Raw genomic sequence first — 25,212 nt, 5'->3', positions numbered from 1 at the left:
ATTTTAGGTAATAGCACACATGATCAAACCAGAAAATTCCACAGGTGTGATCACACCACTGCATTTATTTTGCTTTGAGATCAACTCATAAGCAATGCTGTGTGGAATATCAAGACAGGAACCGAGGTACTCCTAAGTCCGCAGGTGTAGTGGTCAGAGAAGGCAAATTGCTGATCCCTCCATGATGGGAGGAAACCCTGCTGGTGTAGTGGTTAAGAGTTACGCCTGCTAACCAAATGGTCTGCAGTTTGAATCCACCAGGCACTCCTTGGAAACTGTATGGGACAGTTCTACTCTGTCCTATAGGGTCGCTATGAGTTGGAAACGACTGGATGGCAATGGGTTTAAACTGGTATTTTCCATGATGGAAGGGGCCCAGTGGAATTAACCAGCTACTCAGTGGCTAGCCCATATGGGAAATGGTGCCATATCAGGAACTCTGTGCAAGTTGGGCACCCAACAGTGGCATTAGCTAGATCACTCTTCATGAGAGGAAGTCCACGTCGTTGAGTCTGTTATAAACTCCAAATCAATTACCATGGCGATTTTGTATATGAGACAATTGAGCAAGCACTAAGGTAGCTGGGGAAAGAGAATGACTGACATTTACAGAAAAATTATCTTTTTTGAAAAATCAATGACCCTTTATTTTGCATGACAAGGTTGTAACTTTTTTCAAAACATTTTTTTAAGTCATGCTTTTCATGAAAGTTTACAGCTCAAGGTAGTTTCTCATACAAAAATTTATACTCACATTGTTATGTGACCCTAGCTGCTATCCCTATTATGTGACCGCACACTCCTCCTTTCCACTTTGGATTTCCTGTGTCCATTCAGCCAGCTCCTACCCCTTTCTGCCTTTTCATTTTGCCCCCGGACAGGAGCTGCCTTTTTACAGAAAAAGTTATCCTGTCCGTCTTTTTATTGAGAGTCTTCCCTGCAGTTGGTATCTTTGGGGGAGCATTTACATAGAACACAAATATCTTCCCATTCTGTATCCATTGTTAGAAGTCTATCCACATCCTTTCCCACAGACCCCTTTGTTACCGATCTTCCAATTTTGTTCTTTCCATGTTGCTGATCATCCAGTCAAGCCATCCATCCCAGGAATATGTGTAGATTCATACTTCTGGACTTCTATCTAGACAAAGTGGACAACCAGATGTACTGCTTGAAATCCTGTTCACTGAAAGCATCGATTCCCCTTCCTAATGGAGCCCTGGTGGTACTGTGGTTAAGATGTCTTTCAGGGCCATTCCTGTACTGCTGCAACCATCCACTTCCAGCTGGTGCCAGGTCTGAGTTTTTTCTTCCTCCATCAACTGATCTTAGGGAACTAGCCATGAGGCCTTAGGTGTTGACTGAGGAAGAGGCAGCAATGTGGCAGGAATAGGTGATACAGCCTTATGCTAATTTCACTTGATGATAGAATGCTGCTGTGCATGACCAGCTCACGATGGGCAGCTCAGGTTGCACAGTCACGTGGTGTCCCATGGTCAGATGTTAAGTCTCTGCCAGACCCAGTAGCAAACCAGGAGCTGTTTCTCAAAAGGACAACTGTTATTTGCAGAAGAGGACATGATTTTGTTTCAAGTCCTAGGGCTGCTAAAGCCTCCACACAACATCCTTATCTCACAGACAATTTAAACACCACTGGATCTGCTGGGTCATAAGTCTCAATATGCAGAGCATCTTGCACTGCGGCCTGAAACTGCTTTGGGATCCATTCAGAACTGGCAGCCTTATGGGTTACTCAGTAAATGGGTTGGAGCAGCACACACAAATGGGAGTATGTTGCCTCCTCAATCCAAAGCGGCTCACCAATGGTCACACCTTCTTAGTGGTAGGTTCAGCAACTTGTCTTTCACTTGGAGGGGATATCTTGACATATCCTAGACCACTGGACCCCTAAGAAATTCACTAATGTGCCAGGCCTCAGAATTTCCTGGGTATTCCCATGAATTTCCTCTAGTATTCCTGGGTCTTACTAAAGCATCTGGTTTACTTGCTACTTCCTGCCCATTAGGTACAGCATGATGTCACCAATGTAGCAAATCAGTGTTTTGTTACGGGGACATCAGCATAATCAAGGTCTCGACAGACTAGATTATGACAGAACAGAAAAGCTGTCAGAGCCCCAAGGTAAGAAGGTAACAATGTACTGCTGCCCTGCCAAGTAAAAGCAAATGGGTTTTGGTGGCCCTTATTAACAGACATAGAGAATAAACACTTCTGGATCAAGAGCTGAATACAAAGTGCCAGACACTATCTTGATTTGTTTAAATTAAAAAACTCCATCTGAAAAATCAACTGCAGTTTGAATCACCACCCGATTAAGTTCACAACGAAACAAAGTCTTCTCCAAGACCCATCCATCTTTGCAGTATTGCATTTAGTTTACTACTGGTGTGTGTGTGTGTGTGTGCGCACGTGTGTACATGTGCCGACAAGGAGGGAGAAGAGAGTAGTTCCAGGGTCTTTCTCTTGGCCCTTCTATGTAAATAACCCTCATTCCATGAATGAAGGAGTCCTGTGTAGATTCTGCCAGTGCCAAACTTGTATATTCCAATAATGTATCCAGGGCCTGGTGTAACAACCACAAGGTGCGTCCACGATCCACTGGCCTCCTATGAGTTGGTTTAAAGTTAAAACTCCACTTATCACCCAAACTCCATAAGCCCTATGTTTGATTATAGTGGCATTTTGGGTCCCCAGGGACTAGCGTCAGCTCAGAGCTAGTATCAAAACTTCCCTGAAAGCTCTGGGTATTTCCCTTTCCCCAGTTTGCACCCAGGTAAGTGGCAGGTCTCTCTGGAGCGCTTAGGGAAGATTTTTAATTTACTCTCATGGCAGTGTCACAGGGACCTTCCTCAAGGGGCTATATTCATGGGGCTCCATGGACTAGCTCATATCTGAACTGGATAAGAGGCTGTGATTCTCCCTTGTGGTGACTTCAAGTTAGGTATCTGCTCACTGGACCTACAGTCTTCTCGATTACATATATCAAATAAAACTTTAGTAAGCTACCCATATATTTCATTTCTAAAGATGGTGTAATCAATTTGCCTCCAGCAAAAATCCCTGTGAGTGAAAACTTTGCAATGGTTGCTTTGGCTCTGCTGCCCATGATGGTAATTGCATCCAACTTGTCTCTCAAAAAAAGGTTTTTTTTTTTGTCTCTAGCAGTTAAGTGTTGCCACTTGGACTCTGCCACTCCTCATGGAAACCAGAGAGCCCATTTCAACGACGGAACACCCCACTGTCATCCCCGGACTACAGAGGACGGCCAGCACAGAACTTTTGAACGGTGCTGGTGCTCTATTCATCAATGCTTCCCTCAACACCTTAGAAAAAGGAATGTCTTCTGGGCCTTCCCAGTGGATTTAACGTAGGGTGGAGGGGGGTGGGCAGGTCGTACATGATAAATCCATCCCAACATTCCTATCTCCCTAAACCTTTGGATTCCTCCCTCCACATTGTCTTGGGGAAATCCTGGCATCTCACCTGAGTCTAGGTTTCAGCCAATCTATCCAGTAAACAGGTAACTCCAACATATCTCCAAAGACCTGCTTGGTCCTTCTCTAGCAACCTGGGTCCACATTGCCTAAGGGCCTCAGTTTTCTTATCTCTAAAATGAGGCTGATAATAATAATAGCCACCATCCACTAAATACTAATTATGTACTAGGAAAATTACGGACATTATTTCTAACCTTGCACAGCACATATCATTATTTATGTTTCTCTGTCAAGGAAACTAAGGTTCGGAGAGTTAAAATGACCAAGGACATGGTGGCAGATTGGATTATGGGTCTTCTGACCCATAACAGAATAGAATTATACATCTAGTCTTTGTCATTGAACTTTGTAGCCCCCCAGTGTGGGTGAAGTTTATGTCCTGCCTGCACTGATGCTGGGCTTGTCCATGTGACCTGCCTGGGCCAGTGGAATGCTAGTGGAAGCACGATGTGAGCAGAGGCTTTAAATGTGCTTACGTGGTTTGGCTTAGGCTTTGGTGCCCCAGTGATTATCATGCCCCAAGCAATTGCTGTCCCTTTAGTTTGGACTCCAGAAGGCAACAAACAGCAGAGCCAAGCCCGGCTTGTGGCCTGGAGCCAAGCCCCACTGACCCACAGCTTGAAGCAGAGCAGGCCAGCTGAGCCCAGCCTAGGTCAACAGAACCATGGTTAACCTGTGAACATTTGTTGTGAGCCACCGAGTCTGGTGAGTGGTTTGTTACATAGCATTATTGCAGCAATAGCTGATATAGCTGAGATATGAAGCCAGATGTGTTAGAAGCCAAAGCACTGGCTGTGTGTGTTTTTTAAATGTCCTAAATTGTTGGGAACTACAGGTGAGATAATACAGTCAAATGATGACACTAGATTTAAAAATTCTTTACAAATGCTAGCGGTTATAAATTTTATTTGATGTTGCATTTTTAAAAAATTACATTGATGGCACTAGGTCATTTCAGGGTTAGCAGGGCCATGGCAGAGTTACAGTGCCAGTTCCAGAGAGACACCCATCAGACAAAGGTAAATCTCCTCAATAATAAGCAGCCTTCGCTGATGTCTGGCATTTTAATTAAAGCTTATAAAATATTTTCCCATCCATGAATTCATTAAGCCAATCAAGACCAGCGAGGTAGACGTGAGGCAGGCAGCCTCAGAGCCCAACCCCTCTGAGAGACACCGGCTCTGGCTTATCCTCCTGCACTGAGCAGAATAAGCCGCACATTCTTCTAGAACTGTCCTTGAGGAGATAACCACAGAACGGGCCACAGATGGCCTCAACCCACCTCTGAGCGGAGACTTAACATCCTAGTAAAAGAAAATCAATCTCTTCCTCTATCCTGGGGGATCGAACTCTTGTCTAAAGAAAATGCACAGTCCTCCCCAAGCTCTGAGTACCTGTGTGAAGGTCAATCCTTAATATTCATGATTAATTTGCATTTCTTTGTCTGCTCTCTGTAAAAGCCCGCCTCCCCAAGCTGTCTGCCAGCAGTCTGGGAGGCAGCAGCCCTGATTGCTCCTTTCCTTGTACAATGAAATAAAGGTGTCTCCCGCCTCTGCCTCTTGTTTATTGGCTGTAACAAGTCACGCCAAGCAAAACCTGGGGTTTTCACCTGGCAACAGACAGATCCAGTTCATCAATGAGTAATAAGCCCAGAGAGGCTAAGTGACTTTTCCAAGATCACACAGCCAAGGAATTGACAGGCAGGATTTGAACCATGGTCTGCTTGGCTCCAAGTCCACTGCTTCTTTCCTTATGCAAGAGTCACTCCAGCTGACAGTTGATGCCCCCTTCCACTCACCCCTGCACTGCTCCCCAGCAGCGTGGGGTACCTGGCAGGCACAGGGTGCTCAGGAAATGCAGACAGAAGCAGGGTGGGGGGAGGTGAAGGGAGTGGGGGTGGGAATAGGCAACAGTAGCTTGTGTGTTCAGGGCCTGAAGAACTTTGCTGGAGAAAGTAAGATGTTAATCAGAAGTGGATCCCAGGCTCCCCCACCCACTCACCTCCTAGCTACTCAGACACTGCAGACACACATATCCTGGGCAGCCACATCCTGGCAGGGAAGACAGGGGGCATGGCAGTTCCATGAAAAGGTACAGCCTGGGGCCAGGGTCAGACACCTATGAGTGGCCAAGGCTCTAACAATGGGGACCTCCTCAGCCCAGAGGGCACCAAGTTACAACGTGTCTTTCCTTTCATCTCTTCTGGAAAACAGCTGGCTCTCTCCCTCTCTCTCTAGTTAACCCTGACATCAGAGGCTGCACTCCCAGCCAGATGACCAGGGACATTAGGTGTTCAACATTCACTGACTGTATGTACGTTTTAACTTTCTGAGTCAATCAAACATTAGCATGTGTGGGGCTTCTTTTTCTTTGCTTTGTAAGTAATAATAATGAGGGCACAGTGGGCACTTACTGTGTTCTTGAAAAACATTTATAAGTGCTTCCCATATGCTAGATCCTGTTCTCTACACTTTACAGGCATTAATTCATTTAATCCAGTCTTATTATTATCCCAGTTTTACAGTTGAGGAAAAAAAGGGGGGTTAAGGAACATGCTCAGAGTCACAAGGCCAGTGTGTGGCAGAGCCAGAAGGTGGGCCCTCCCTCTTTTGCTCTTTTAAAGCTTTATGTAAATCCCCTCTACCCAAGCTAGCAGGGTGGCAGGGTAGGTTGGGGGACTGCTCTACTTTTGACCCTCAGCACACCGTTTTGGAATTGCCATTTCACAGCCTGTACCCAGCTAGACTCTAAACTCGCTGAAGGCAGGACCATGTCTCCGAATCAATGCTGCACCCTGTGCCCAGCACAGCACGTGATGCACACTCAGCTGCCATCGAGTCAGTTCTGACTCATGGTGATCCCACGCATGTTAGAGTAGAACTGTGCAATGCTAGGTTTTCGGTGGCTGATTTTTTAGAAGCAGGTTGCGAGGCCTTTCTTCCAAGGTGCCTCTGGATGGACTCGAACCTCCAGCCTTTTGGTTAGTAGTAGCTGACCACATTAACCCTTTGTACCACACAGGGGCTCTGGTGCACACTCAGATCCTCCAGTATTGATTGAGCGGATGATGAATGGGATGAGGTACTACTGTTATCCCCATCTCACACGTCAGAAACCAGGGCTCAGTGAGACGGAAGAGACACAATTACAAGTTACAGTCGCCTTGAGTTAAGGTCTTTCCAGAATCCACAGGATATATAACATCACTTCTTCTTTGTGGTGACTGAACTGTGTTCTGTAATATAGTTACCATAACTTATTTAACTAACTGGCATTTGAGTTCTTGACAGTTTTTCACTACTACAATCAGCTGCAGTAAAATCCTTATATCCTTGCCCACTTCTACAAGCATCTCCAGAGCCTGAACACCTAGACTGAGATTGTTGGGTCTGGACATTTTAAATGCTGACATTACTAGATTACCATCTAAACAGGTAGTACCCATTTACCCTCCCACCAAGGTCTGAAAGTACCTGTGTTCTGGGGGCTCCTGGCACTATTTCTGAAAGTGTTCAAATTGCACAGAGCTTCTCTTAACAGAAACTAACTTCTCTTTGAGAGCTATCAAAAATGTTTTGATTTACACACAAAGTAAGAATTTTTGATGGTTACGAGAGAAGGGAGGGGCCGGGAGGGAAAAGCACTAAATAGACAATAGATAAGAGGTAACTTTGGTGAGGGGTAAGATAGTACATAATGCTGGGGAAGGCAGCAAAATTTGATCAAGGCAAGGTCATGGAAACTTCATAGATACGTCCAAACTCCCCGGGGGACTGAATTACCGGGCTGAAGGCTGGGACCATGGTCTTGGGGGACATCTAGCTCACTTGGCACAACATAGTTTATAAAGAAAATGTTCAACTTCCTACTTTGGTGAGTAGCATCTGGGGTCTTAAAAGCTTGTGAGCAGCTATCTAAGATACCCTACTGGTCCTACCCCAACTAGAGCAAGGGAGAATCAATAAAACCAAAGACCGAAGACAGAAGGGAAAGATTAAATGACTAATGGACCACAACTACCACAGCCTCCACCAGACTGAGTCCAGCACAACTAGATGGTGCCTGCATACTACCACCGACTACTCTGACAGGAATCACAATAGAGGGTCCTGGACAGAGCTGGAGAAAAACGTAGAACAAAATTCTAACTCACAAAAAAAGACCAGACTTACCGGTCTACAGAGACTGGAGAAACCCCGAGAGTATGGCCCCCCAGATACCCTTGTAGCTCAGTAACGAAGTCACTCCTGAGGCTCACCCTTCAGCCAAAGATTAGACAGGCCCATAAAACAAAACGAGACTAAATGGACACACCAAATCAGGGGCAAGGACTAGAGGGCAGGAGGGGGCAGGAAAGTTGCTAATGGGAAACCCAAGCTTGAGAAGGGGAGAGTGTTGACATGTCGTGAGACTGGCAACCAATGTCGCAAAACAATATGTGTATTGTTTACTGAGAAATTAATTTGCTCTGTAAATCTTTATCTAAAGCACAATAAAAATAGAACAAAAAAATGTTTTGATTTAAACTTTCATCTAAAGCACAATAAAAAAAAAGTTTTGACTTTTAAAGACTTTTTTTTTAAGGTCCCTGCCATCTTTCCATTAGGGAACCAGGTTCAGCTTCCCATGTCCTGTAAGTCCATATGAGCCCTCACAACAACAGGTCTGAGCTAGATTAGTGTTGGTGCAGAGAAAAAGACGGGGAGGGAGGAAGGGCACCTGAAGTATGCTCCCCCATCACTCACTTGCCAGGAAACCAGCTGCCACCTCAGCTGAGTGGGAGTTTCTTCTCGGATTGTTTCCTAAAAATAAAAGTCATAAACAGCTTGGGAAGAATTTTTCATCAGGCAGAACAGAGGAGAAAAGTAGAAAAGATAAGAAGAGTTGGTGAGATTATTCAGGCCACCCCCATCCTTTTTCAGATGAGGAAACTGAGACCCAGAGAGGCTCAGTGACTTGTTTAAAGTCACACAGAAAAGCAGAAAAAGTAGTAGCAGAACCCAGCTCCAAGCCAGGTATTCTAACCCCCAGTTGAGAGCACGTGATACTGTCACAGGGCTCATCTAGGATCTCCGCTGACAGTCTTCTTTACGTCTGCCTTTCTTCAATCTCAGTTGCTTTAGAAAATGATAGGGAAGTCCCATTTCTTGAAAAGGGGTATCTGCATGAGCATTGTGGTGACATCTGTACGCCTTTGCACATGCTGTTCTCACCGCCTTAACACTTACCCTTCAAAAGGATTGCTGTCTTGTGAAGTGTTCCCTGCTCTACGTTCCCAGGCCTTGACCTTGCCCCAGCACGCACCACTTGGCGATGATTACTGGTCCCTGATATGTCTTCTCTGTAAGACTGAAGATGCCTTCAGTGCAAAGTTGTATCAATTTCATTTTCACAACCTCAGCATACCCTATAGGCTCAGAAGGGATGGACTTCAGACACAAACTCCACAAAGGGAGGGAGTTTATCATTCTACCCCAGTTCTTGGCTCACGGTATGGAGTCAAGAAGGGTTTATTGCAGTTGAAGGAATCTAAACCGGGGAGTTTTGCAGTGTGAGGAGATTCTAACCCTGCAGCCACAGAACTTTCGACAGACACGACCTGGGGGTGCCAAGCAGGTCAGGCTGACAAATGAGTGAGCACTGGAAGGCGTTAAGAGGCTCCCAGGTATGTACAGGGCTCCAGGGTTACAAAGCACTTTCAAAGATGACCTTGTTACTGTGAACTTTGTAACTGTTCTTCACTGTTCTTCTGTGAGGCCAATCTCTTCTCCTTTTGCCAAGAGGACTGCTCCCAAATCTGGCTGATTTAGAACTCAGGACTGTAAGTCAAGCTAAGAAATAACAAAGAACATCTGTGGCCTGCTTAAATGAATCAACAAATACTTAGTTTACAGGATCTAGAGGGGAAGACAGGAGCAACTAAAGCGATGAAACACCCTACATCTGACCAGCGGTTGAAGAGTTAGCCTACTTTCACAAAGTGAGCTAACATTAAGTGGACCTCCTCGAGGGTATTAGAAAGGAACACACGAAACACTGGCATGTGGAATTTAATTCTCTCTAGTTTAATTTGCTTGTTTACACACATGATCCATGTGTATATAACAGTGGCAAGAGCCATTCTCTAAATACAATCTGGTACCCAGACTACGACAGATGCATGTGGAAAACGAGGCATCAGTGAATGAACCTCAACATGGAGAGGCAAAACAAGGGCGGCAATATCCTGTGATATACCTCCAAAAGCCTCTTGTTTAGCACCTGGGGACAACAGACACTTTTCAAAGTACGAATCTGTTTCAAGAGGAGACCCAGACCCCAAATGGCACCAAAAAGAAGAATGTTAGTTTCCCCTGCCTTCTCTGGAAGAGCCAAAAAGTTCTAAAGGCTTAGACAAGAAGGATGGGGCGGGGGGTGGGGTGGATAGGGAGATTAGTGCCTGCTAAGCACACAGGGCAGTTTATTGGCATCATTTCCCTTAATCCTAAGTGTATTATCTCCACTTTACAGATGAAGAAAACGAGGCCTGGAGATATTTAACTTGCCCATGGTCCTACAGCTGAGTGGTGGTGCCAAGATTTAAATCCAGGTCTAAGTCCAAACTCTTTCACCTAACACCATGCTGTGTGAAACAGGAATATAGAGCATGTTCCCAAGAAAAACGCAAGGATGCTAAGGATGAACAAGAAGTAGTGGGAGACTAATCAACACAGAAGGCACGGATCTGGGAGTTCTGGTAACCGACACTTCCCACCAGAGTTAGTCTAATGCTGAGCCTGAATCAGACACGCATGAGAAAATCCCTGGAGATTTAAGTGTCACAAGTGAACTTCCAGATTGCTCTATGCCTGTTGCTTTTAGGTGCCAAACAAGAAATTTAGGAGAGATTTCAATCCCTTCAGTAAGCACCTACCTCTCTGGGTTTATGGATGTAAACTCCAGAGGGCAAAAATTTCTCTCATTGGGGCTTATCACATCCTGCCAAGTGTTTCCGAAGCACCATGGTGATGCTGCCAGTGTTTCTCCCACTTTAGGGTACAACACATCAGGTCTCACAATATGATCAACACGAGTTAACCTGCAGCTTAACAGCACACAAACCACGTATTTTAAATACATCTTTATATAAAATAAAATTTACCCTGAACAATTTCCAGGCCTCAAGCTCCTAACAGCCTAAGCGTGAGTTAAGCTGGTTAAGTGTAGTGTTTATCAGTTAATGCTATTACCAGGCTGGTGGGGTGGGGGGGGTGGGGAGGGGCATCAAAGCACTTCAAGAGCGATTATCCAAAACGCGAAGAGCTCAGTCTGAGAGACCTTAAGGAGAGCCTGGGTGAGGGGAGAAGAGAGATCTGCTCACAGGTAGCTGTGCCTTTGTGGGATGGAGGTGGTAGGATTTCTAACCCTTCCCAGCACTCTCAGAGAGGCCACAGAATGACAAGGCGAGTGTGGGGAGAAGGGCAAATTCGAGGCCCAGCCCAGGTTTGTTTTTGTTGGAGGTGCAAGAGGTGGGTGGGACCAAAGCCATGCCACCATTTAATAAGGGCATTTCTGCAATCAGGCTGGCTTCTTGCCATCTGATGCAATGGGAGACATTTTATTTTACTTCTGAATTATCATAATCTTGCTCAATAAGTAAAGATGCCTTGGGCCACCGAGCAATGTCCTTATCATAGGACCCTGAAGCACTGTTCGGTCTGATATGTGCTCAGAACATTTCAGGACAAATGTGTATTCTGCAAAATTAATCTGACTCAGCTTTCAAACTCATCAAGTTACTACTAAAGCACCTGCTTTCCTGTTTTATTCTTCACAGAGAAAACAGTCCTGTGAGGCAGAATTTAATGCCATAAGCCAAGACTTTGGTTTATAAAAAGTAAATTCATGTTCTAAACAAACCCTCAAAACAATCTACACATATGCCAAAGTGCAGCACTGGCGTTGTCAGTTATTCTCAGTTTTGTCGACAAAGAATAATGGCCACGGTTGTTATTAAAACCTATAAAGCATTCGCTCAAGAAGGAAGAAAAAACAGTAACCTTATTGCTTCAAAAACCAACATACATAATAGAAATCACTGACAGAAAATCATCAACGTTTGTGACGTTCAAATCATACAACACTAGGTCGCAGAGGCACTCCGGTTCAACAGGCCTGTTTCGACATTTAACATTCCACGGATTAACAAATACTACAACCAGAGTTTGTTTCGGGCAGTTGCTTCTTTTATAAAGAACTCTGCCTGAAATAAATGCTTGTGCAAAATGGACCAGAGGGAAATATTTTCAAATAATATCATTAATAGACATTAAAACCATAAAACAATCAGAAATCAGGAAGATGGCAGCAGATAAGAGTCTTAAGGCCCCTGGCCTCCGCTCGGCCACCCAAGGGAAGCTTTCCTGACTCTCTTTTCGCTGAGCCTCTGCTCTGCCCTCTAGAGACAAAAGGGGAGTTCAGACCAAGATCAAGTCCTGCCAAGGACGAAATGTGCCTGGCTGGAAGGGTGGTGCTTGTGACACAGGATAACGCCACAAGATTAGTCTGGGGGCTAAACTTGCTCCCCAGACTCCGCCACCACACACCAACACTGCCTGGTAAGCTTCCTCTCTGCGGTAGGATCAATAATTTAGATAAATAAATGAAAAATATATTAGCCATTGTTCTGCTGCCACCCCTTTTGTTTCTTTTACTTCTTGTAACTGTCTTGCTTCAGACTGAAACTAGAGCTCTGCGGAGGAAGTCCTGGGGAAAAGGACTTCTGATACCAAAACCCGTATGTCCCATACCACCCCAGGAGACCGAACAGAGTGCCAAACACTTTCTGAGGCAAGTCATGAAAATAAAGAGCTGTGCACAGAAACATCAACACCCAAACGAAGGTCAGGGTGCCCAGGGCCACGACCAGGGTGGTGATGGCCGTGTGGAGGCAATGGCTTCGGTCCGTCTTCACCTCATGCAACACGGCCATCTCCTCCACAATCATGAGGGCACAGTAGGGCAGCAGGAAGGAGTGGCCTGAGATGTCAAAGCCGTGCCAAAAGCCTCCTTCCCCGCGGCACTGCTGTTTGTTCTGGTGCTCCTTCCTGACCCCTTCCAGGGCTGGCGAATGGTAGCAGCTGCCCGTGTAGTGTTCAACATTGGAGAAGATGGTTGTGCAGACATACCAGATGGCCGTGCCCACAAGCAGGGTGCTCAACCGCCGCAGCACCAGCCTGGTCTTGCCCGTCAGGTGGTAGTTGGTGAGAGCAATGAAAGGCAGAAGGAGACAGAAGGTCCAGGCCCAGGCTACTTTGACAAAATACCTGGCAAAGAAGGAAAGTGGAAGTGAAAAGAGGGGACGTGGCAGAGAGGAAACAATGTCAGGAGTCAGATCTCTAGACTCGCAAAAGAAGGAAAACTGGATAAAAGTTACAGATCATGACAGCTATCACATTTTGAGTTCTTACTACATGCTTCACATATAGTACTTTAGTTGTATTAGTTATTTAATTCTTAAACAACTCTCTGAGGTATGGACTATTACTATACCCATTCTACAGATAAATGGAGACCTGGTGGCATAGTGGCTAAGCGCTCGGCTGCTAACAGAAAGTTCAGTGGTTCGAACCCACCAGCTGCTCTGAGGGAGAAAGATGTGGCAGTCTTGAGATTACAGACTAGAGATTACAGCCTTGGAAACCCTATGGGGCAGTTCTACTCTGTCTTATAAGGCCGCTAAGTCAGAATCGACTCAGTGGCAGTGGGTTTTACAGATAAGAGAAGTGTCACACCCAAGGTAGAAGTAGCTGGGGTTCAAATCCAGTGTCTGTAATCTTAAGCGCTATGTTATTTGTTCAAGAAAGTAATAACGGAGCACCTACCAAATGCCAGCTTTCACATACATTCACTTTCCCATAGAATACTCAGTTACCCCGGGAGGAAGGTATTGATTAGGAATCTAAGGGTCAGGAAAATTCAGTACCTTGTCCAGGGTGACACACAAAATCAGCAAGCAGAGATGAAACCAGGGTCTGGCCAGCCCCAAACCCATGCTTTTCTCACCACACCACGGCTCTGTCCTAAAAGACACACATGGTCTTGGAACCATCCAACTGCATTTCAAAGGAATTGGCACACGAAGTGCTTGTCTTCAAGCTCGATGACCCAGTTTCAAATCCTGACTCTGATCTAACCTGTTACTGCACCTTTCTAAGCCTCACTTTCCTCAGCTGTTAATAGAGCTAAAGGGATCAAACTATTTTTAAGGTCCCTTCTAGATCCAATGATTCACTAGTTCCCTTCATTAATTAGCACAGAAGCTTGGAACAAAATGCCAGAATCCACGGCTACTCCCAAACAACAGGGACTTGTCTGCCAGGCTGTTTGGCTCCTAGCCCACCCAGGCAGGACAAAGCAGCAGGTGCCTTGTTGGCCCCTCATGTGCTCATGAAAGGTGGCTGACCTGGGGACCAGCTGTGGTTAACACATAGGCAAGGGACTTGGGGACACTAACACTCTTGGAGTCTATTCTTAGCCAGGCCATGCAGGGTATGTGAGGAAGGAAGGCAGGCCAAGGACAGAATGGCATTCCTAGGATCCAAAGGTTTCCCAGATATCACTCAAGGGCCTGTCACTAAAATCTTCACTGGGGTTGACATACAAGGATCTTGCCAGAGCCAAGATCTGTCTGACATTTGACAAAGCTGCCTGGGAGAGAAACCAGGGTTTTAAGCAGATAACCAAAGTTAGGCAAACTTTCAAGAGGTGCTGCAGACACTCTAATTCTGAAGAAAAATCTGGCTCTAATCAAGGGATAAGTTTTGCCTTTTGGCGCTTCCCTTTATTACTGCAACAGTGGGTTTGTGCAATAAACTTAAAATTCCAGGAGTTTCAAAATAAAGGAGTAAGTGGGTGGAGTTAAGATGTCTCCGAGAGCCCAGCTGGGTTGTTTTTTTTTTTTTTTTCTGGGCCACCGCCATGCACTTTGGGTGACTGAGAAGGTCCAAGGAAATCCAGAGGAAAGGTCATAGACTGGAGAATTCCCGACTCCTTGGCCGAATATCTTTGAGTGGGGGTCCTGTCACAGGCTGGCGCAACACTCTCAAAGGTGGGATGGGGAGAGAAAGTAGGTCTTTCACAGGTGGTGATGAGACCCTGTCACAGGCTGGGGGGATCAACACAGGGTGGAGATGGGGGGTCTGACAAAAGCAGGCGGGGGGCAGCATCTCCCAAACAGGCCAAGGATCAACTCCTAACTCCATGGGGGATTAGGAGAAGGGACAGAGACACAGGCTAGTTCCTATGTCCCCCTACCCCACCCCGACACACCCCCCTACACTCACATCGGACATCCAGACAACCCTGCTCATCACTCTCTGCCCAGTCAAGCTCCGGCTACTTTGTCTGGGTCTGCAGACACCAACTTCTAGTGACACCAGCTGTTCCGGCGCCCCTTAGTCGCGACACAAGTGCGAAATGCTGCTGTCACGGTTGGGAGGGCTTACCCCCTTCCAAGGACCCGTCCATCTGGGAAGCTAAATCCCCGCTTCAGTGGACGAGTCGTCCCGTCAGCCGGACGTCAGCCAGGCCCCGTGCCCGCCTATCGCGACAGCGAGCCCGCGATGGCGGGGACAGGAGAGGGGGACCCGGGGCTGACTCACACATTGAGGACGTTGCGCTTGTTGCTGAGGTAGCTCTCCGGCAGCGGAGAGAGCTCCTTGAGGAGCGAGCCCGCCAGCATGAACGTCACCAGTGCCCAGGGCAGGTAGCGCCGCACGGCCGCCCGCACCAGCGTCCCCCTGAGGAGCCACGCGCAGCGCTCCAGGTGATCCATGGCCGACCTTGTCGGCCACCGTCCGCCTCCCCTAGCCCTCTCGGCCACCGTCTTGTCCTTCGCCCGGGCTTGTTCCGCCCCCCGTTGGGCGCATGCGTGCCACCCGCGGGCCCCACCCCTTGGCGGAGCTTTTGCACTCTGGAGCCCGCGCACTCCCTCTTCTGGTCGTTACCAGCCACTGCAACGCGCTCATCTCCGAACACCTCGCTTTCCTCTTCTTCCTTCCCCCAGCCCCTGCCATCCGGCGATAGCCCTCTGTGTACCTAAGGTTGGAATCTCACCCCCTTGGGTCTTTAGTCTGGGAGAAAGCGCTTGTGGGAATGTTTGCTGGTGGTTGGGGAAGAATGAATGGGGCAAGGTAGGAATTGGAGGAGTGATTACATCATCAATTAGTTTCCCTTTTACCTTGGCAAAAATGCTTCCTCTATTTGAGCCTCAGTTTTCTCATCTGTAAAATGGGAGAGACGAGATTTTCCCAAGAGTTAGTTCTATGAGTGGTGGTTCATTATGGTGGTACACGTGCAGGCACATGAGATTAGGTTTCATTAGAAAATCAATTCATAAAATATTAAATTTATTTTCTCTTTTAAAGCAGCTATTTGTATGGGATAAAAATGCTGGACGATGCAGTTTAAAGGAGATCCAATGAGGGTGTTGGTGACTCAGTCACTCAGTTCATCACAGTGAAGCCCCCTCAGTCCTTGTAAGACAGGGAGCAAAGGCCCTGAGATCGAGGGTGCCAGTTTGAGAAATGGCAAAGAGACTGGTGTGGTTAGAGGAGAAGCAAGTAAAAGAGAAACAGATTATACTATCAGGGAAGTAATAGGGGGTGGAGGGTGGAACCTTAACTAGAGACTTAGTAAGACAGAGAATGGAGGGGCCCCAAAATCTGCAAACAAAGTAACAAGAAATGGAACAGGGCTCAGAAACAAAGTCCTTCCCCAGAACAATGGGGCAGGGTATCTAAAAATAGCCCGCAAACTTCTTTAAAGTTGTCGTTCAGAGGCAGCTGGAGAAAATCAGGCCCAGGAACATGGGCAGAACATCCACCTGTGACTGCTGTGTGACCTTCCACTAGGGGCAGTGAGGGGCTGCAGCCCCAGCCAGGAATCAAATCCAGGGAGCAAGAGACTATGCAGGTGTGACACCCCATAATAAGTCCTGCTACGAATCCCAGAGGCCTCTGGGATAGGAGCCATCTTGGAAGGCTGCTGCACGTGCACCTTAGTTAACATATCCCCGCCTGTGCCTATGAATAAACATGACTCACCCAGGCCCTCTTTTTTTGCTCTAGGCCTTCCTTGTTTCCACTTGCAAGCCTCTTCAATAAAGCTTTGCTCGAGTGGAAAACTCTATGTGCCTTACCTGCTCATTCTTGACCAGCCAGAGGCAAGATCCTTATTCCTGTAACACTTGTCACAGCTAGGTGTCTAATTCAGTGTTTCCCAGCCTTGAATCATTCCTTTGCCACTTTAACTACTTTCGCTACATCCATATGCCACCAATTCTACTATTAATAGTGTTCTTTAAACCAACACACATTTAAAACTTAAATACCTACCGATTAGCTTCCCAAACAAAAACATCCTTGAAATCACGGATTCTGTGCCAGTTACATGTTTTCTATTGCAAATGAAAATTTGCCACTGAAATATCCATTATCTCTGAACTTCCTAAAATAATCTCATGCCCTATACCAGGGATAGGTACCACACTTTGGAAAACACTGGCCTGATTTGTGCCTATAATGAACTGATTATTCACAGACCAAGTGTTATTTGTGAAATGAAAAACAAACCAAACCCACTGCCATTACTCTGACCCTATAGGACAGAATAGAACTGCCCCACAGGATTTCCAAGGCTGTAAGCCTTCCAGAAGCAGACTGTCACATCTTTCTCCGACAGAGAGACTGGTGGGTTTAAACTGCTGACCTTTCAGTTAGCAGCTGAGCACTTTAACCAGTGCACCACCAGGGTTCCTTATTTATGACCAAACCAAAGACCCATTGCCGTCCAAGCAGCGCCTGGTGGATTCAAACTGCCAACCTTTTGATTAGCAGCCATAGTTCTTAACCACTACACCATCAGGGTTTCCTTATTTGTGAGGGCAGCTTGTAAATAGTAGGCTGAAACCATCCCTATCTCCTGAAGGTTGGCAGGTGCTTGGTTAGTGTTACTTTCGTAGCAAACAGCACAATGGCTAAGAGGGGGAGGCTGGGTTGAGTCCCACCTCCATTCCTTATCCGCTGGGTGGGTCCACCAATGAAAATCCAGGTACTGATCTCCTCCCTAAAAAAAAGGGAAAAGGGTCCCAGGTAAAGAGAAACGCTAGACATCACCCAGAGGAACTATCACAAAGGTATCTTCTGAAAGGTTCAGGATTATTCATATTTCTTTAGAAAGGAAACGAGCTTGTTTGAGACCATTCAGCCTCGTTCCTGGAGATTCTTGAAGAACTGGTTAAGCCCAGGGCTGACTAATCGTTAGGGAGCCCTGGTGGCATAGTGGTTAAGAGCTCGGCCGCTAACTAAAAGATCAGCGGTTCAAATCCACTAACTGTTCTATGGAAGAAAAATGTGGCTTCTGCTTCCATAAAGATTTACAGTCTTGGAAGCTCTATGGGGCAGTTGTGCATTATGAGTCACAATCAACTCAGCGGCAATGGGCCTTGAACCAATTGTTGCAGGTCTCTAGAACAGTTTTCAACTTTCATTTTTGCCTCAACCCATATTCCAAAAAAAAAAAACAAAACTCATTGCCATCGAGTCGATTTCAACTCATAGCGACCCTAGAGGACAGAGTAGAACTTCCCCATAGGGTTTGCAAAGAGCGACTGGTGGATTTGAACTGCTGACCTTTTGGTTAGCAGCCAAGTTCTTAACCACTGTACGTAGGAAATACATATTTGTGTTTTGAGCCCAGTGGTGTGTTGGAACCAGCTCATAGTGGCCTGCCCGAACTGATTATGAGATTTTCAGGAATTTTGCAAGCTGATTATTAAAAATCAAATTATATAAACTCACACTCAAAAGTGATCATTTCCTAATTATTTTAGTATATTTTATTATTATCTATGGTCTTTGGGTTATTTATGTCTATTGTACGTGTAAGGAGTAAGGAGTCCCTGGATGGTGCAAACGGTTAAGCACTTCAGTACTAGCCATAACAGTGGCGGTTCAAACTCACCCAGAGGCACTTGGGAGACAGGCCTTCCAAAAGGTCACAGCCTTGAAAATCCTATGGGGCAGCTGTACTCTGCACACATGGGATCAGTTGGGGTCACCATGAGTAGGAGTGTATTCAGGGTCAACTAACAACAACGACATCCTATCTGTGAGACAGAAACACTATACGGTGTAATGGTACGCTACTATGCCTCTCTTCCCAAGTGCATATTCAGTGATGTCATACTGGTAGCTTTAAATTAGCTACGGTGGGAGTGTTTACATGAAGGAAATTGGCAAATGCTACAAATCAGAGCATAATTTGTTTTGTTGATTGTCTAGATGGAGATGCAACTCTGTTTGTCAGAACATGGTTGAATTGAAAGCATAGGTCAGCTAGTGTTTTAGTCATCTAGTGCTGCTGTAACAGAAATACCACAAGGAGATGGCTTTAAGAAACAGAAATTTATTCTATCACAGTTTAGAAGCCTAGAAGTCCAAAGTCTGGGCATCAGCTCCAGGGGAAGCCTTTCTTTCTCTGTTGGCTCTGGAGGAGGGTCCTTGTCATCAATCTTCCCCTGGTCTAGAAGCTTCTCAGCACAGGGACCCCAGGTCCAAAAGACACCGAATTCGGCTCCTGGCTCTGCTTTCTTGGTGGTAGGAGGTCCCTCTCCTCTCTCCTCACTTCTCTCTTTTATATCTCAAAACAGATTGACTCAAGATACAACCTAACTTTGTAGATTGAGTCCTGCCTCATTAGCATTATTATCTCTAATTCTGCCACATTAGCATTATAGAGGTTAGGATTTACAACAGGTAGGAAAATCACATCAGCTCACAAAATGGAAGGTAACTACACAATACTGGGAATCGTGGCCTAGCCAAGCTGACACACATTTTGGGGGGACACAAGTCAATCCATAACATCTATGAATGCAAGAGTTTGGTGGAAATCAATGAAAGCATTGTGTGAGAATCAATTGGCTATACGGATTTGTAATAAAGAGTATTTTCACATTTTATTATTATTTGTAAATTACATGCTATGCATTCTTTATATCAAAAAATTATAAGAAACATACGTACATATATGCTTATACATTCTCCCCCAAAGAGCTAGTTGTTAAACATTTACCAACAAACCTTTAGTTGTGATTCAGTACACACAAAAATGTATGTACCATATAACTGAATACATATCCTAATACAGGTAAAGCTATAGACATGGAGTATATAACTGAAACAGGTTTCATGACAGCATTTGCTTCTACTATGTGTGAGACACTCTGATATTTTCTATTCAATTCACTTTTTAAAAATGCTACTCATGACCCACTGAATTGACTTTATGACTCACTAATGGATGGGAACCCATAGTTTGAAAACCACTGCACTGGGGGATTTTGGGAGTCCCTGGGTGGTGTAAATGGTTAACCTGCTCCCTGTAAACTGAAAGGTTTGAGTGGTTTGAATCCACCCAGAGGCACCTCTGAAGAAAGGCCTGGTGATCTACGGAAAAAATCAGCCATTGAAAATCCTGTGGAGCACAGTTCTGCTCTGACACACATGGGGTCGCCATGCGCAGACTTGATAGCAACTGGTACTGGTAATGGGATTTTAGAGCATTCCCCACCAGAGGGTGATAAAAGGCCACAAATATCAGGGTTCTGCCCTGCCTAAGACTTCAGTGGTACCTCCAAATTGTTGCTATTCATTTCTACATTTATCTATTCAACAAACACTTGTTAGCACCTGCTATGTAGGCCCGGTAGTAGGTACAGGGATGGGAATGGAAGTTATAAAGATAGATGGAAGGGATAAGGATGCACGTATATGGTCTCTGACCTCAAGGGAACTTAAAGTCTAATGAAGGTGATAATCGTTAATTTATTCAGCCAACCAACATTTATCAACTACTTTCTGCGAGCCAAACGTTGGGGTAGGTGTTGGGACTTCTGTTTTGAATAGTCGAGTTTCCCAAATAACTGGAGATCTATCACCATTTGAAAGCACAGTTTCTCAGGTTTGAGGCAGAAAATGTACAAGACGAGCCTGGAACATCTTATCTGAACAAAAAGGAAGGCAGTCATAAGCTATCAATGATTGCCAAAGTCATTTCCAAAGGACACAGGAGTCAATAGAAAGGCCGAGGATGGAACTATTTGTTCATAAATAAAAATAGTGACTGCAGTCGATTAAAATGCAACAGACATGTTTAAATCCACGGGTTTATGATGATACTTAAAATATTCATTGGCCACCCTTGAAGAAACCAACCCATTATTTTGAGAACTGGTAAATAAAGGGAAGAGTCAAATCTTTTTCCTGCCTTTCCCATGTGAACTGAACCGAGTAACAAAACAGTAGGTGACTTCCTTGTAGTAGAAATATTCTCACTAATAAATGAAGAAGGAAGGATAGAGCCAGAATATCACCTATGTAACATGGAAGTAAAAATGTTGGTTTGAAATATTTGTGAGTCATATTCATTAAGTCAGTATGCAGATATTCACATACAGAAAAGTTTACTAAAATAAATACTCAGCAGCATTTTCAATTAACTCTCCAAACGTTCACCTGGTAAGTTTTAAAATTTTAAATCAGATAATTACCTTTAGTTTTGACCTTTGCTCAGAATTTTATGTCTTAGGTTTCTTAGAGTCGGGCTTTACAGATGTATATGGCTTCCTGTTTACTACAGAAATGAAGAACTATAACCAAAACGTTGTCTGCTACAAACAAAGTAACACTTTCTTATTGAATGCTAAATATAATTGCATAAGCAAATTCCACATACAAGTATGTCACTTTTGTCGCAAGAGTTTGGAGATTACAACATTGATCTTGAAACTGGTCTACAATACAATAAGCACTTATACAAATAAGCACTCTGCTGCTTTTCAATTTTTTTGAGAATCACTTCTACTTGTCTTTTTTACTTTGATGGCAGCTTGAGTTTTTTGAAAACTGTAAAATCGCACGTTTGTGGAACAGCTGCCTGGAAATCATCTGAGGTTAAGATTGTGCCTTGGCCAGGTAGGACATGAATACGTGCGCACACACGTATACACACCGTATTAAAATACAAGAAAATTTAAGCTTATGCTGTCCTCTTATAAAGAATTTTGTTCTTCATAGCCACGTTACATTCTAATGTCACTGATTCATAGGGGATTAACTGAATTCTGTTGGGGTAGAATACGAAAGAATGTGAGTAAGTGATTCCATTTGAAAAGAAATCTCTATTTTGACAATGAACTTGGTCTGTTTTAAAGTAAATTGGCCTGTATCACTTCGTTAAAAGTTGTTGTTAGATGTCACCGAGTCGGTTCCAACTCATAGCGACCCTATGTACAACAGAACTAAACACTACCCAGTCCTGCACCATTCTCACAATTGTTATGTTTGAGCCCATTGTTGCAGCCACTGTGTCAACTGATCTCATTGAGGGTCTTCCTCTTTTTCGCTGACCCTCTACTTTACCAAGCATGATGTCCTTCTCCAGGAACTGTTCCCTCCTGATAACGTGTCCAAAGTCTGTGAGACATAGTCTGGTCATCCTTGCTTCTAAGGAGCATTCTGGTTGTACTTTTTCCAAGACAGATTTGTTCATTCTTTCGGCAGTCCATGGTATATTCAATATTCTTCACCAATACCACAATTCAAAGGCATCAATTCTTCTTCAGTCTTCCTCATTCATCGTCCAACTTTCAAATGTATATGAGGTATTGAAAACACCATGGCTTGATGTCACCTCAGTCTTCAAGGTGACATCTTTGCTTTAAAGAAGTCTTTTGCAGCAGATTTGCCCACTGCAATGCGTCTTTTGATTTCTTGACTGCTGCTTCCCTGGGTGTTGATTGTGGATCCAAGTAAAATGAAATCCTTGACAACTTCAATCTTTTCTCTGTTTATCATGATGTTACTTATCGGTCCATTCGTGAGGATTTTTGTTTTTGGTTAAACGTGTTTCAAGGTTGTGTCATCTGTATAACGCAGGTTGTTAATGAGTCTTCCTCCAATCCTGATGCCCCGTTCTTCTTAATATAGTCCAGCTTCTCATATTATTTGTTCAGCATACAGCTTAAATAAAAAAAAAAATAGGTATGGTGAAAAAATACAACCCTGACGTACATCTTTCCTGACTTTAAACCAATCAGTATCCCCTTGTTCTGTCCGAACAACTGCCTCTTGATCTATGTAAAGGTTCCTCATGAGCACAATCAAGTGTTCAGGAATTCCCATTCTTCGCAGTGTTATCCATAGTTTGTTATGATCCACACAGTCAAATGCCTTTGCATAATCAATAAAACACAGGTAAACATCCTCCTGGTATTCTCTGCTTTCAGCCAGGATCCATCTGACATCAGCAATGATATCCCTGGTTCCACAAACATCACCACTATCCCCTTTCAAACGTTTTCATTCCCCTGGACAGACACAGTACCCCTTAAGTAATAACTCCTCTTTTCCCTCTCGCTCCAGCCTCTGGTAACCACTAATAAACTTTTCTCTATGCAGTTGCCTGTTTTAAGTATTTCATATAAGTGGGATCATACAGGATTTGTCCTTTTGTGTCAAAAATTATTTTAAATATACTTTATGTAATTTCCTTATATATTTATTTTCTGTCCCACATACTAGAATGTCAGCTCCAGGGAACATAGCCCGTTTTATTCACCAATGCATTTCAAGTGTCTAGTACGGTGTCTGGCACCTACTAAACCCTCCAGCTTTTTTTTTTTTTTTTTTGGTTGTTGTTGTTGTTGAATACATTAAGGAATCATTACTAATAAACTGATCTAAAGGAAGTTATTTTTAAAATACAAACTGCTTCTTTATAAACAGAAGAGAAGCAATGTAAAATAATAATGATGAAATTATTTTTCTGTTTTTCATCTTAAGGTGTTCTCACGATGATAAATCTCTGCGAGAGGGGGTTTCTGGTCCATAAAGTATGAAAGATGCTGTGATAAATTGATAGCGGCTTAAGCAGAAGACACTTGGGGGCCATGGAGGAGAGCACCTACCCAGCCAGGGAAAGGCCAGGAAAGAATTCTTGGAAGATGCAGTTTCTAAGCTGAGGTCTGAAGGATTGGCCAGGGGTTGGCCAGGGCAACAGTGGGAAGCGCTCGTTCCAGGTAGAACAACCAGCATGTACTGTTTTGCTGGCTGGTGTTCGGGAAATAATTCACTCTGGGAGTGGGCAGGGGGACCAGGTGCCCAGTAATTCTCCTGGTAGCTGGCCTCCTTTTTCAGGGCTCCTGGCCAGCAAGCAGCAGTGTTCATCCCCAGCACCAATTCTTTCCTTCTGAACTCTCCTCTTCAAAGCTTCCCTTGTTATTAACCTCTGGCCACCTCTCTGTCTGGCCAGAGGGGACAACTATTCACTCCCTGGGATGAGGCAGCTGAGCAAAGCCCGTGTCTGTCTGAGGCGAGGCTGTCAGACTGCCTGACTGAGAGGGGGCTGCATCCACAGGCAGGGCCCCCAAACCCACAAGCCCAGGCTGCCCATCTTCTGGGCCCATCTGGCCACAGGGTCAGTGGGGCTGGCGCAAGGCCTGGGATCCTGCTGTGTTCATCTGCAAGCTGCACAACCTGGGACCCCACACCACCTCCAGCAGCCCCAAGGTCCCCCCTGCTCCCTCCTCCGGCCATCCTCTCCTGCAGACCCCAGACCCTCTTATCCCAGGCAGTCACAGGCCTGAGGCCGGAGAGGAGGGAGCTTTCGTTGCCTGAAAAAATCACTGGGAAAACTAAAAAGCAAAGCAAGGAAATGATTAGCCCAGGAGAGTGGTTACCTATAGAGTGGAGGGAGGACATTGAGATCAAGGGGTTTGGGGAGTGGAGGCAATGTTTCAGTTCTTGACCTGGGAGTAGTTATCCCTGTAACTATGTCGTTACCTACCGGCCTATATAACACCTATGTGTTTGCTTGACAACTATTCATTCATAATTTATACATTTTTCTGTACGTATGCTATATTTCAGGGTCCAGGTGGCACAGCGGTTAAGAGCTACAGCTGCTAACCAAAAGATCAGCAGTTCGAATCCACCAGCTGCTTCTTGAAAATCTTATGGGGGAGTTTTACTCGGTCCTAAAAACCACACCCAACCCATTGCCATTGAGACAATTTCAACTCATAGCAACCCTAGTAACTCGGTCCTAAAGGGTCGCTATATTTCATACTAAAAAAAAAAAAAAAGTTTAAAAAACAAAACAAGGAGCACCAGGTCGGGAATATGATACCTATGTTTCAAGAAGAGCCACTGTTCATTGAGCCTTAACTAAGTGCCAGCCACTGTGCTAAGTGCTTTATTGTATTTGACAATTTTCCGTTCCATAACAACTTCACAGGTAGGTACTGTTGTTACTGTGTTCCACAAATGGATACACTGAGGCACAGACAGGCTAAGCAACTTAGCCAAGGTCACACAGGAAGCCAACCCAGCAGAGCCGGGATTCAAATAATCGCCACCCCCACGGCCCCCTAGACCTGAGGAGTGCTACTCTGACTTCACCTACCTTCTCATGGTAACAGCTCAGTCACAGCACTTTGCAAAGTGCACCAAATCAGGGTTTAGAGGCCATGTCTAGATCGGTTAAGAAAGCCCTTGGATAGACACGCGTACAAGTCTAGACTCACTACCTGTGTGATCTAGAAGCTCTGGTGGTGCAGTGGATAAAGCACTCTGCTGCTAACCGAAAGGTC

General features: G+C 45.0%; 1 protein-coding gene across 1 annotated transcript; it reads right to left on the bottom strand.

Annotated features, from left to right (window-relative positions):
* Nucleotides 1-7,147: 7,147 nt before the first annotated feature.
* Nucleotides 7,148-15,401, bottom strand: FITM2 (fat storage inducing transmembrane protein 2). The gene is made up of 2 exons (XM_049868720.1): nucleotides 15,161-15,401; nucleotides 7,148-12,823 (listed from the first exon to the last, which is right to left on the bottom strand). The coding sequence occupies exons 1-2, from the start codon at nucleotides 15,331-15,333 to the stop codon at nucleotides 12,208-12,210; spliced, it is 789 nt and encodes a 262-aa protein (XP_049724677.1). The 5' UTR covers nucleotides 15,334-15,401; the 3' UTR covers nucleotides 7,148-12,207.
* Between the last annotated feature and the right edge of the window lie 9,811 nt (nucleotides 15,402-25,212).

Source organism: Elephas maximus, chromosome 25 (assembly GCF_024166365.1).
Source record: "Elephas maximus indicus isolate mEleMax1 chromosome 25, mEleMax1 primary haplotype, whole genome shotgun sequence".
Classification (NCBI taxonomy): domain Eukaryota; kingdom Metazoa; phylum Chordata; class Mammalia; order Proboscidea; family Elephantidae; genus Elephas; species Elephas maximus.
Note: the sequence above shows the minus strand (reverse complement) of the source record. Positions and strands in the feature narration are given on the sequence as shown.

Coding starts and splice junctions, on each gene's coding strand:
- FITM2 (XM_049868720.1), bottom strand. CDS start 15,333: ATGGATCACCTGGAGCGCTGCGCGTGGCTCCTCAGGGGGACGCTGGTG. Junction 12,824..15,160: donor AAGCGCAACGTCCTCAATGT/GTGAGTCAGCCC, acceptor CTTCTTTGCCAG/GTATTTTGTCAAAGTAGCCT.